The sequence below is a fragment of the Cinclus cinclus genome, unplaced genomic scaffold (genome assembly GCF_963662255.1).
Source record: "Cinclus cinclus unplaced genomic scaffold, bCinCin1.1 SCAFFOLD_32, whole genome shotgun sequence".
Classification (NCBI taxonomy): domain Eukaryota; kingdom Metazoa; phylum Chordata; class Aves; order Passeriformes; family Cinclidae; genus Cinclus; species Cinclus cinclus.
Genome location: NW_026912098.1, coordinates 1179850 through 1192702, shown reverse-complemented (window position 1 = coordinate 1192702; position 12853 = coordinate 1179850). Strand labels below are relative to the sequence as shown.

The window sequence follows — 12853 nt, the reverse complement described above, 5'->3', positions numbered from 1 at the left end:
GCAGATAAGAGCTGGCCCTCAGGAAGCCAAAGTAACCTACATAGTCCTGGCAGCTTTTGTCTGGGAGCTACCCTTGCATATATACAGAACTTTGGAGGCAGAATCCCAGTCTTGGCCATGAATGCCTGTGCTTGAAAGATGTTTTTATCATGGGAAGAAAATGTTCAGGGACTGCTACCGGGGTATGCAGGGCTTGGCACAGGCCGAGAAGGCAACGGAAAAACAGACATGGGGACAAACGGCCCCAGGGCTTCAGTTGCAGCAGCAGCAGCAGCAGCAGTGACAGAAGCGACTTTGTCGACCCTCTGGCTCTCCTCTCCCTCTCCCACAGTCCCACAGCCTCTCTCGGTCTCTCTTTCCCTGGGTCCCCCTCCTCTCCCAGTCTCCATCTCCCAGTTCCTAGCTCGGCCATACACTCGGGCTGCCCTGGCCCCAGGCGGGGCTTTCCCATCCCTTTCCCCATCCCCATCCATCCCGCCATGGTCTCACCTCCACCTGGCTCTGGCTGTACTGGCGGTGGTGCTGCTGGATGGACATCAGTGCGTGGAGCGGCATCGCCTCCCTTTGGCTCCGCCTGTCCCGACACCGGCCCCGGACCCGGCCCCGGCCCCAACATGGGCCCCGACCCCAACCCCGGCCCCTGGCCCGGGCCCCAAGGTGTGCCCTGGCCACGGTCCTGGTCTTGGTCCTGGCTCCTCCCCGGCCCGTTGAGCACACACACGGCACGGCTGCTCCTGCTGCCTGTGTTGCGGTTTCCCAGGCCCGAGCTCCACCGCTCGGCAGAGCGGTCGCTGGCCCTGAGCCTCTGCTGTCCCGTTCCAAAGAGCGAACACCTGGGGCTGCCCGGCCCGGGGCGGCTGAGGGGTGCTCAGGGCTCATGTCTGGCCCCGGGCCGAGCGCTGACAGCCGCGTCTCGCTGGCAGGGGAGGCGCAGCACGGCACGAAGGAGCGGTACCAGCTCGGTTTGCTGCTGGGGTGTGGCGGCTTTGGCAGCGCCTGGGCGGTGACTCGGCTCTCGGACGGTGCCCCGGTGAGTGGTGGGATCAGTGGCAGGCAGAGGAGGAGGAGGCAGGAGGAGGAGGAGGAGCTCAGCCTGCTGCTGCCCTTGGCTTGCAGGTGGCCATCAAAAGGGTGCCATGGAACCACGTCCAGCACTGGGGCAAGCTGGTGAGTGAGCGGGGCCAGAGGGAGAAGCTGGGGCGTGCCAGGATGGGATGAGTCGAGACCCGGAAGGGTGGAAGCCACCAGGAGCCTGGAGGGAGAGCGGGTGTGGGGCCAGCAGAGCATCCCGTGCTGGGGGAGAGCTTCCCGAGCCCTGGCACAGCATCAGCCCCGCTGACGGCATCGTGGCCCTCCTGCAGCCCGATGGCACCAGTGCACCACTGGAGATCGTGCTGCTGGACAAGGTGTCCACAGGCTTCCCTGGAGTTCTCCAGCTGCTGGAGTGGCTTGAGCTCCCCAATGACATCCTGATGGTGCTGGAGCACCCGGAGCGGTGTCAGGACCTCCGTCATTTCATTTGGTCACAGGGGTTCCTGTCAGAGGAGGTGGCACAGGAGCTGTTCAGCCTGGTGCTGGAGGCCGTGCAGCACTGCACCAGCTGTGGGGTCCTGCACAGGGACATCAAACTGGAGAACATCCTGCTTGACCTGGCCACCGGGCAGGCAAAATTGATTGACTTTGGCTCTGGCACCTACCTGCAGGACACAGCCTACACTCACTTTGCAGGTGAGCCCACACAGGGCTGTGTTCCTGGTCCCGGCATCTCCTGGCCCAACATCTCAGGGCCCAGCCTGGCTGTGGTAGCAGGGACTCTCCTTTTTGCTGCCAGTCATGGCACTGAGTCTTCATCTGAGTTGCTTTTGACTGGGGTGGGTGGGGGGCCAGCTTCCAGCCCTGCTGGCAGCTTTTGCCAGCCACTGTGTCCAGGACTGGGGCTGGGGCAGCCAGCCAGACAAAAACACCTGTGGGTGGGGGTAGTGGGTTGTGGGGGGGTCCAAACCTGTGCAGCAGCTGTTTTGGTGGGCAGGTGAGAAAGGGCTTGCACTGCTGTGCTCACATTGCTTGCCTTGTCCTCATAATGTCTTTTGGGGCAATGCAGGCAGGGAGGATGAAGACATGGATTTTCCCCACCACGGAGTGGGTTTTTCCTTGTCATGGTCAGGCCTTGCCAGGGCTTCTGCTGCACTCTTCCAGCACCAGTGGCTCCTTTTCCAACCCCAAGTTTGTACACAAGTCCCAGGTGCTGGCCAGAGGCAAGGGGTCACACCATGTGCCACTGGTGCAGCCCTAGCATGCCCAAGGATTCTGGGGCCAGGCTCTGGGAGCAGCAGCATCCCCCTGATGAACTCCATCTGTATTCCATAGGAACACCATCCTACAGCCCCCCAGAATGGACCCACTTTGGCTGGTACTATGGCAAGCCAGCTACCCTCTGGTCCCTGGGCATCCTGCTGCACCAGATGGTCTGTGGGGAGCACCCTTTCAGGAGAGGCCAGAACATCAGCTGGAACCATCAGCTCTCGCTGCCACAACAGGTCTCTCAAGGTGAATCCTCATCTCTGGGCACGGGGGGAATACCAGTGCTGGGAGACAGCAGTGGGCTCGTGAGCATCCCGCTCTGGCTGCTGCTGAGGAGGTGGCACATGTCCTGCTCTCCTGCTCTCCTCCAAAACAAAGAACTGATGGGAAGGTTTAGGCCCAGCTCTGAGCACATGCAGCACAGCCTGAGCATGAGAACAGTGGGGCAAAGCAGACTGGAGCCTCCTCCAACTGACCGGTGGTTTCTGGTTTCTCTGTCCAGAGTGCCAAGATCTGATCAGATGGTGCTTATCCATGCTCCACATGGAAAGGCCCTCGTCAGAAGACCTGTTTTGTGACCCTTGGATGCAGCAAATTCACCTGCCATAGAAGAAGGGAGAGAACCACAGGCACACTTGGATGCAGGGCTCTGGTAAGTTCCAGTTGCACACAGGCCTTGGCAATCAGAAGCAAAGAAGCCCAGACTTTTTTTTGTCCTGCCTGTGTCACTGCACAGGGGTCATCAGGTGGGAACACACAGCCCTTGAGCTGCTCTGCCCAGCACTGCTGGCCACCATCTGAGCTGCTCTGGCTTGTCCTGGTTCACTGACAGCTGGACCCTGGGCAGAACACTGAGAGCCTGGTCTCACCCCAGGGAAGGAGAAGGAGCCCCTGGAGAAGCTGTAGCAGGTGGGGCTGCTGCTGCTGGAGACAGTGAGGATGACATCAAGGATGGCAGCCTCTTCTTCCACCTGGCCACTGGCAAGCTGAAGATGGACTTGGATTCTGGCACCTTCTTCAAAGCCTGGCTCCACAGTGAATTTACAGATGAGTCCAGACCCAGGGGGATGCTCCCAGATTTGGGCATTGCACAGCCTGGCCAGGAAGCAAAGGTTCCCCCTTTGCTGGGGAGGATGAAACTGATTCTTCTGTCATCTGCCAAGCTGCTTTTTGGCAGGGCCAGGGGGATGGGCTGGGGTGGGTACGAAATGGGAGTCAGCTCCTGGCCCTGCCAACAGCCCCCAGCACCCACCGTGCCCCGGGCTGGGGCAGCCAGCACGACACAAACAAAGCCCCATGGTGGGAGTGAGGTGGGACTCCAGAACTGTGCATGGCTGCTTTCCTTGGCAGGCAAGGAAGGGCTTGGGCTGCTCCACTGCCCTTGCTTGCTTTGGGATCACCATGACTTTTGGGGCCAGTGCAGGGGAAAAGGGAGAAAGCATGGGCTTCTCTCACCCGTGGGTGGCTTTTTCCCTGGCATCTAGGGTTGGGCCTTCCTCAAGCCCCTGACAGAGATGAGATTTTTTACCATTTTTCTTTTCTCCCCTTCTGGACTGTAATCTATTTTCATTAATTTGTTGATTCTTTCTCTAAAGGAAGTGTTCCAGGTGGGCTCCAGTGTGGATCAGGAAGTGCTCGGGACCAGCTGCGGCATGGATGGGCCGTGCCCTTGGAGAAGGCTGAGGACATCCCTTGGGACCAGCTTTTCTTCCAGCAGCGATGGCATGAGGTGGGTCCCCATCTTCTTGTCACGGTGGGATGAGAGCTTTTGGGAGATGGCAGTGAGCACAGGAGCATCCTGCTGTGGCAGCTGCTGAGGAGGTGGATGTGCCATGGCTGGCTGCAGGCTGGGCACATGTCCTGCCCTCCTGCTCTGCTGCCCAAGGCAGCAGTGATGGGCACTGCTCTGGGCACGGCCAGCATGGCCTGGGCACCGTGGCAGCTGGGACAAGGGGCACAGGAGCCTTCAGCTGACGGGCAATTTCTGGTTTCCCTCCTTGCAGCCGGGCCCTGTGGATGCTGAGGCTGCTCTGGGCTCTGCCAGGGCTCTGCTGCAGCTCAGCACCAGGCTGGAATCAGCCAAAGGAGAAATGGAATGACCTGCAGCAGAGACTTGCTTGAGCATTTCAGCAACGCAGCTCAAGTTTGCAGAGTGTACACCTCCAAGGGAAAACATGACACCCCCCAAAAAGTAAATTTGTTCAATACCTTCTGAAATGAAATCAATCTGGGATGACCCCAAATGATATTTTTCAGCCTGCTCAAGCTGTAGGTCAGTCCTTCTCTGAACAGTTCTCTCCCCCACCTGCCTTTTACTTCACAAGTGCTCCCTCCTTTCCCCCAGTGAATTCCCAGCCCATCACAGTCTCCATCACATTGTTGCCTTCCTTGACGCCCCTCAGCACGAGGAAGACTGAGTTCCAGGATTAGGGACTCATTCTTTCACTGGCTGAAGAGCAGCAATGTCTCAGAGGTCCAGTGAGATTTTAGTGTCCTTCAGAGCTGCTCTCCTGCTCTCAGCTCTCCTCACTGCTGAGTTGCCACTCCCTTCTCCTCGTCCTTCCCGCAGGATGAACTCTGTGCATCCCCTTGAGCCTCCCCACTCTTCCCAGCCCACCCACCCAGCTCAGTTAGGCTGAAGCTGAAGCTTGTGTCCTCTGGCACAGCAGTGCAGTCCCCTGTGCAGGGAGCCCCAGCCCCAGAGCACAGCACACAGCAGTGCAGTCTGGGCTGGACCAGCTCCCCTCCACCCCTGCCTTGGCTGTCTGTGGCACCTGAATGCTCCCTGTTTGGAGCTGTCACTGCAGGATGGCCCCAGGGCAGAGCCCAGCTGGGCTCCCACTGCATGCCCTGAAGCTTGGGGCAGAGAGTGGAACCAGGGCTGAGGTGCATGGGGAGCACCCAGAGCTGTGGCTTGCACTCAGTGTTTGCAAGTGTTGTGTTCTCATCTCCTGCAGCCTGTGGGGAAAACAGCCTGTGCTGCCAGGCCAGCACTGCCCCTCTGGGCAGGGACAAGGCTGAAGGGCTTTCCCATTCCAGAGGAGCCAGCACTGAGCCTTGGCAGGGCCTGGCAGGGCTGGACACAGGTCTGGCTCCTGTCCAGGACTCACTGCCCACCCACCCCCATTGTGCTCCCAGGGACAGAAGGGTCTGTCTGTGCCAGGGGCTCTGGGATGTCTCTGTATCCCTGGACAGAAGGGTCTGACTGTGCCAGGGGCTCTGGGATGTCTCTGTATCCATGGACAGAAGGGTCTGTCTGTGCCAGGGGCTCTGGGATGTCTCTGTATCCATGCACAGAAGGGTCTGACTGCGCCAGGTGCTCTGGGATGTCTCTGTACCCATGGACAGAAGAGTCTGACTGTTGCAGGGTTTCCATAATGTCTTTTTACCCATGGGTATGGAGTAAACACGGAGAGGGAAAAAGTCAGTCACGTTGCTTGCACACCCCTTCCTTTCTATACCAGACACATCCATGCACACCCCCTTGTATGGATATATTTAAAGGATAGGGATGGGCAGAGATTTCCCACAGAGCTCTTACTTTGGCACAGCTCACCTTGTAAATCAGTGGCCAGGGGATTTTTTTCCCAGCTCTGCTTTGGGGACACAAGGTCCAAGGATCTGCAGTGTCAGAGGGAGAGTGTGGCTGGTGGCAGGTGAATTCCCGTTTCATGACATCCCAGAGTGGCACAGGACAAAGATAAAAGCACCCACAACCTCACTGATGAAGTCTTTCTGATGCTGCACATCCTATAGGAAAAGCTGCTGTCACCCAATCCATTTGGAGTTATAACTTTAATTTTCAATACTTTAGGGTGAAGTTTCAAACTGCAAGGTTTTTTTACCCTCAAGACACAATCATACACAATCCATTTTTCAATTTCCTCTTTCTTCAACCACAATTTAAGATGTCTTAATATTACAATCAAATCCCAAAATCATTTAAAAAATTATGTGAGGTCAGTAAGATGGATCCATGTCATCAGAACTTTCACAAAGCAAATAATTTAGTTGTCTTTTAAAATGATCAGTTACCAATTAATCCAAAGTTACAGAAGATATTTTTACTACACATTGTGGTTTTTTCTCCTCTTCTTCACTATTTGTTTGTTCATTTTTTCCCTTTATTCTTTTTTTAAACAGAGAACACATCCTAAGAAAGGAATGTACAGCAAAATGAGATGCATTTCAGATAAACAATGAAAATGTAGGCTCCTCGTCTGTTTACTTTTGTCTGGATACTCTGAAGAAAAAATGTAGCAGAGAGCAGCAGAGGTGTAAAGTGGTTGCTTTGGACTAAACTGGAGTTTAGCACTGGTGACATCCTGATCCAGTCACGAGTTGCAGAATTCTTGTGCAGATCTCAAGCCCTGTGTTTGCAGGCACAGCACCTGCAGCTCTGACACAGCAGTGCATGAGAACAGCTCTGCTATTCCCCCAGAGAATCGGGGCTCTGCCCAAGAACGAGGTGCTACAGTCCTTTGCTCCTGGTTCCCGTGTGGAGCAGCTCCTTCCCGCTGGCTGAGCTGCTCAGGCAGAGCCCGGCAGCTCCTGGCCCTGCAGGGCTGAGGCTTTTCCCCCTTGCTGGGCACAGACTGATGGAGCAGCACTGCTGAGCACGGGGACACAGCGAGGGACCAGGAGCAGCTGCCTTTGTCCACCTGCAGCTCCAAGGCCCAAGCTCTGAGCAGACAGGGCTGGAAGGGACTCGCAGGCTCCCTGTTTGCTGGGCTGCCCCCCTTGTGCCCGGCCCAGCTCTGTGTGGGGCAGAGGGAGAACAAGGGGCAGCTCCCTCCCAGCTCCCAGCCCCAGCCCAGGGACCCCTCTGGCCCCGGGGCTTGGGGCACTGTCAGCACCCTCTGCTCCAGCCACCGCTTCTGCTGGCACTGACAGCAACACCCAAACTGTGGCTGATCCCGAGGGAGCAGCAGCAGTGCCTGCATCTGATCCCTGACTCTGGGGCACGGCTGGACAAACGACACCCACAGCAGCAGCAGCAGCAGCAGCAGCAGCACATGGACCTGACTTTGAGCACAGCCCCTGGCACTGTTCCCTCCCGTGTGCAGTGGTGTCACAGCAGCCTGGGGCACCTGGGAGCCCTCAGTGCCAGCAGGGACTGGAGATGGCAGCCCTGGGCTCCTGGAGGTTGTGCAGGGAACAGAGGTGGGGACTGCCTCTCCATGTGGAGCTTCCAGATGGAAAAGGCTGCTGTGACCAGGCAGCTGCAAGGGCAGAGAAAGGAGGGGCTGGAGCCCTTGATTTGTGCCAGTTCCACAGTCCTGGGGAGCAGCCACTGAGCACAGGGGGAACAGAGGGCACAGCAAGAGGGACAAAACCAGTCAAGGTCAGAGACAGGAAAGAGCCAGAGCTGGGAGCAGGAACAGCTGCTTCATTGCACCCTTGGACAAAGCTCTTGGCTGAGCTTTCAAAGTGCTGAAGGGCATGAAGGGCAGAGAGGTGACAGCAAACCATGCTCCTGTTTGCACAGCCTCCCCTCTCAGTGTCCCAGAAGGATTTGGATGAACTGTATTCTTCTCTCTGAGTTGTCACATTCAGCATGAGCAGCTTAGCACCAGGAGCTAAAGCAGCTGAAGGTTTAGGCCACAAGAGCTGAACAAGAGGGACCTTTTGGACCCCCAGGTTTAGGATGGCCAGCAGTTGGGATGTGCCCCAAGGAGGCTGTGCCAGCTTCTCTGGAAGGCCCCGTGCCCTTCCAGCTACGGCTGTGTCAGCAGCCCTGGGAGCTCCTTCTGCTGCCCTGAGCCCACAGAGCAGGGCAGTGTTTGCTGGTGGTTAGAGCTGCTCATAAACATCCTGTCAGGCTGCCTTAAACACTTGGGGCGAGGGATTTCTTCCAACCTGGGCCACTTTGGGTGGGCTGAGGGTGTTCCCAGGGCAGGTGGCAGTGTGTGCAAGGGCCTTTGTGACACAGAGCAGCACAGTCACCATGGCATGGAATGGGACACGGTGTCAAAGGACCCTTTGTGACCTGTGCTGACATAGGAGCTGGCAGTGACACAGCCACACCACAGTGCTCGGAGCAGGCGACGGGACAGGACGCGCCGGAGCGGTGCTGTGAGGAGCCCCCACACAGCGCACTCGTTCGTGTCTGACCCGGAGCTTTTCTGAGGCGTTATTCCTGCAGGTGACCTCGTGGCAAGGCCGTGGGACTTGGTGGCCCGTGGCCTTCCCGAGGCTTCTCTTTTGCAGGTGCACTCGCGGCTGGACCGCGGGACTTGGTGACCAGAATTGCTTACGAGGAGTCTCCTGTCCTTGTGGCAGGAGCCCTCAAGAGCAGAGTGCAGGACTTGCTGTCCTGCAGCCTTCCTGAGGCAACTCTGTCGTGGGTGTCTTCAAGGCACAGCTGCACGACTTGTTGCCTCACAGCTTTCCCAAGGCATCTCTCTAGAAGGTGCCCTTGAGCCAGACTCTGACATGGCGGGCAGATTTCTCAGCCTGTTCAATGTTTGCAGAGGGAAAAAAGAGGAAGGCCCTGGAGTATCCCCAGAACAACCACCTGAGGAGCTGGAGCAGTTCCAGCCAATGCAGGATGGTGAGAGGCACAGTTGGGCCACAGGGCTAATGGCTGCTGCCAGCAGGGCCCCATCCCATCCCATCCCATCCCATCCCATCCCATCCCATCCCATCCCATCCCATCCCATCCCATCCCATCCCATCCCATCCCACCCACTGTGGACATGGCCAGGGACAGGACAGAAGAGGGGCTGGGCAGACACCCCGCAGCAGCCGTGCTCCATCCCCTGGGGCATCCCGGGGCTGTCCCTGCCTGGGGAGCGCAGGGCTGGGCTCTGTTCTCTGGCCTCTCCCACAGCCCCTCAGCTCTGCCTGCACTCGCTCTTACCCAGGTGCAGCCACGGACCGGACACAAGAGCAGGAACCCACCCGCGGCCGCTTCCGCACAACACTGAAGGTACCTGCAGCCATCCCTACCTGGGCTGGGCCTGCTGTCACTGCTCAGCCCAGCACAGCGCTTGGAGCATTGCATGGAACTTGCCTCTCTCCCCTGTCCTTTGTTCTCCTGCAGAGGTTCCAGAAGTTCCTACGCATTCGACGTAGGAAGACCAGAACCACAGCTACAGAGGGCACAGCTGAGCCTGACTCCAGGCTGACCGAGCTCCAGGCAGAGCCAGATGTCAGCCCAAATTCACCTGAGTGCTCAGAGGGCTCTGACACTGCAATGAATGATGGCAGGGCAAAGGCTGACATGGCAGAGACTGAGGACATGGCCGGCACTGCAGAGACTGAGGGCATCACAAATACTGACACCACTGCCACTCTGAGTCAGGAACTCATTGGGGACTATTTCCAGGAGCCCTGTGTTTCTTCCCAGCCAAACGTAAGCAGCCTGAGGCCAGGGCTTGAGGCCTCACAGGAGTGCATGCCCACTCACGCCATGGTCACTGGGCCCCCTCAGTCTTTGAGGCCAGCACAGTGTGGCGGGGAGGGAAGCACTTCTTAGGGGAAGCTGGGGAGTGTCTCCCATGGACAGTGCTCCAAGTCTTCCCCACCCCCTCCAGGTGCCAGCCATGGTGAAAAGCATTCACCAGAGTCTCGTGTCCCATGCCACTGTGGGTGTCAGGCTGCGCACTGACATTTGGAGGCTGGCTGGAGAACACCCTGCTGACGTGGTGCTGACCCTCCTGCGCTGTGCCCCAACGTGTGACAGGTACGGGGTCCACGTGCCTTGAGAGCTCAGGGCTCAACAGCCTTTAGGGCCCATGGCCCTGTACAGCCTGTCCAGTGGGGTCTGCCAGACAGGCACAGAGCTCCAGGACCCTCAGGCCCCTCTGTTTCCTCAGCCTGCTGCCATGCTCCCTCCCTCCCCCTCAGGGCATTGGGGCTCTGTCACCTGGGCCCCACAGCTGTACAGGGCATGGTCCTGTGACTGAGACCCCCTGACACAGAGCTGTGATCCCACAGAGCTGCTGCAAGGATGTGGAGAGCCATAGGCTCGTCAGGACCAACAGTGGAGAAGGTGCTGCCCACACTGCTCTGTGTGATGGAGGATTGGCCTCTGCACAGCATGAGCACCTCTGATGGAGACAACAAAGACGTGTTTGCCCTGGCTGTGAGTTTCTGGAACTGGCCTCTGCTCGCTCTCCACTCGCCTCTCCAGCAGCTCTCCATCCTCTCCGTGCCTCAGGCACTGGGCTGAAACCTGGGCTAGGGACAGGCTCAGGGGGCACTGGGCCCGCTGCTCCCCCTGCGTCTCCCCTCGGGCCCTGCCCCATGGACAGCTCAGCCCTGAGCGCTGTCTCGGGCTGCTTCTTTTGCAGGCTACTCTGGTGATCTGGCTAATTGTGCCTCAGTGCCAGAAGGCAATGATCCTTTATTCCTCCCGCCTGTTTGTGGCTCTGCTCTTCCACGTTGTCATCACCACACAGCAGATGCCAGAGGAAGTTGATAACTTCTGGACAGCGTGCCGGGAGGAACATCGCCTTCCCAGCCAGCCCAACAGGTCCCAGTCCCCCTGTCCTTCCCATGCCCTTGTGGCCAGCACCAGTGCTCCCAGTGTGACCTGGACTTTGCTCTGCACACAGGTTTGCGGTGCAGGCCATGAAGGCTCTGCTCTTCTGTCTGCACTATGACCCTGAGGTGATGGCCATGGAGCGCAAGCGTGGCTGGGACACGCTGCTCTGTGCTGACACCCAGCACTATGCCGTGGGTCTGCTGGCCAGGTGAGACCCCCATTTCCCCTCTGTCCCCGACATTTGTGCTCTGTGCCCGGGGTGCCCCACACAGTCCCTGTGCTCATGGGCCAGAGGGATTTGTCACCAAGGGACAGCCAAGCAGACTGGAAAAGGCTGGGAGAGGAGGTGCCCAGAAGGAGCAGCCTCCCAAAATGCCCACATCAGCTCCAGGGATGCTGGGCAAAGACTGGATCTCTGTGACTCAGTCCTGAGAGAGGTTTGCCTGCCCACCTCAGTGTCTTGGTGCCTTTTCCCCCATCAGGCAGATGCGCCGTGCCTCCCTCTCCGTGTGTTCTGGGATTGCACGCCGCCTGCTTGGCTGGCTCAGCAGGGAAGAGCCACGCTGGGATCTGCCTTTCCTGGCATTCCTTGTGGAGGTGAGCCCGATGGCCAGCGCTGCCTCTCTGAGCTGCCTCCCAGCTCTCTGTGGTCATCGCCACAGCTGCCTGGGACGGTGCCCGTGCCCTGTGCTGCTGTCTGGGCCCAGCCCTGTGCGGATCTGGGCTCCTGCTGGCTGGGTCCCCTGTCACTGCCCTGTGCCTTCCAGGTCCTGGACTGCTTGGATTTGACTCACTGTGCTGACAGCATCCTTGAGATCATGTCAAGGCATGTGCAGAGCAAGTGCAGGGAGAGGCGTCGCCTGGCGCTCCGAGGCCTTGTGGTGCTCAGCAAGGATCCCTCGATGGTGAGAAGGGGACAGCGGCTGAAGCTGCGCTGGGGAAAGCAGCCCCTTGGGCTGGCTGGGCTTCAGGAGCTGAGGCAGATGCTCCCAGCTCTCCTGCCTCACCTCCCTGAGTTCTTTGGGACAGGCCTTTGGCCTCTGGGCCCTGCAGTTGGGGTTGCAGTGCAGGGCAGTGTTGGTGGTGCTGTCGTTCATGGCTTCACAGCACAACCTTGTGTTCCACACAGGCCCTAAAAATGTGTAGCCTGTCTCAAAGCCTTTTGGAGCTGCTGGGTGATGCAGATGGAGAGGTGGTTGGCATGAGCCTCCACGTGTTCACCAATGTGCTCCAGGACAAAGACATCCTGATATCCAGCACCACCGCCCTGAAGCTGGCCCAGGCACTCCTGGCCCTCTTTGACAACGTAAGGCTCAGTGTCCTCAGCCACGGGCACTGGCTGCTGCCCAAAAACTTGGTGCCCTGTGGATTATTTGGGCTGTTGTTCAGGGGCTGCAGTAGTTGGTGCTGAGGTTTTTTCCTTTCCTCCAGGACAACAGCCACGTGCAGCTGCTCTCCCTTGACCTCTTCTGCAAGGTGATGGAATTGGTAGTAGACGAGGGAAAAAAGCCCCTTAAGTCAACGGTGTGCCAGAGCCTACTCCCACTTTTATTCCACTGTCATGATGAAAATCGACGTGTGGCAGAGGTGAGGACTCGTGGGCTGCTGGTGCATCCCTGGGAGGGGGCTCGGCTGCCTCCTGCCCTGGCACCTCCCGGGCTGCAGCCTCCTCCAGGCCTTGGCACAGGGACACGGGTCCTGTGCCCTGAACTGCGCTGCCATCTCCACATCTCTACTGCTCTCCAGGCCTCTCAGGCAACGCTGCATTGTGCGACCAGATTCCTGAAGAGGAGGAATCTGGAGCAGCTGCTGAAGAAGGAGCAGCTGTGGAAGTTGGCCGAGTGCCTGGTAAGGACGGCCTGGAAGCCCCAGGCTCAGGCTGGAGAAGCCCCCTGAGCGCGGTGCTCGCTGTGTGGGGCTGGCAGCTGTGGCCGTGCCCAGTGCTGCACCCAGGGGCCGCACGGGCTCTGCTCCAGGCTCCCGTGGCCCCGAGCCGGGTGCCGACGGAGCCCCGGCCCAGCGGGGCCGCGGGGCGGGTGGGCACCGCGGCTCCCCGGGCAG

At 58.7% G+C, this 12853-nt stretch overlaps 1 protein-coding gene across 1 annotated transcript; it reads left to right on the top strand.

Annotated features, from left to right (window-relative positions):
* The first annotated feature begins 529 nt into the window (after nucleotides 1–529).
* Nucleotides 530–2910, top strand: LOC134057272 (serine/threonine-protein kinase pim-1-like). Its single transcript, XM_062514268.1, has 5 exons — nucleotides 530–1030; nucleotides 1117–1167; nucleotides 1362–1728; nucleotides 2368–2547; nucleotides 2804–2910. Exons 1-5 carry the CDS (start codon nucleotides 530–532, stop codon nucleotides 2908–2910), a joined length of 1206 nt encoding a protein of 401 aa, XP_062370252.1.
* The last annotated feature ends 9943 nt before the right edge of the window (nucleotides 2911–12853 follow it).

Coding starts and splice junctions, on each gene's coding strand:
- LOC134057272 (XM_062514268.1), top strand. CDS start 530: ATGGACATCAGTGCGTGGAGCGGCATCGCCTCCCTTTGGCTCCGCCTG. Junction 1,031..1,116: donor GGCTCTCGGACGGTGCCCCG/GTGAGTGGTGGG, acceptor CTTGGCTTGCAG/GTGGCCATCAAAAGGGTGCC. Junction 2,548..2,803: donor GCCACAACAGGTCTCTCAAG/GTGAATCCTCAT, acceptor TTCTCTGTCCAG/AGTGCCAAGATCTGATCAGA.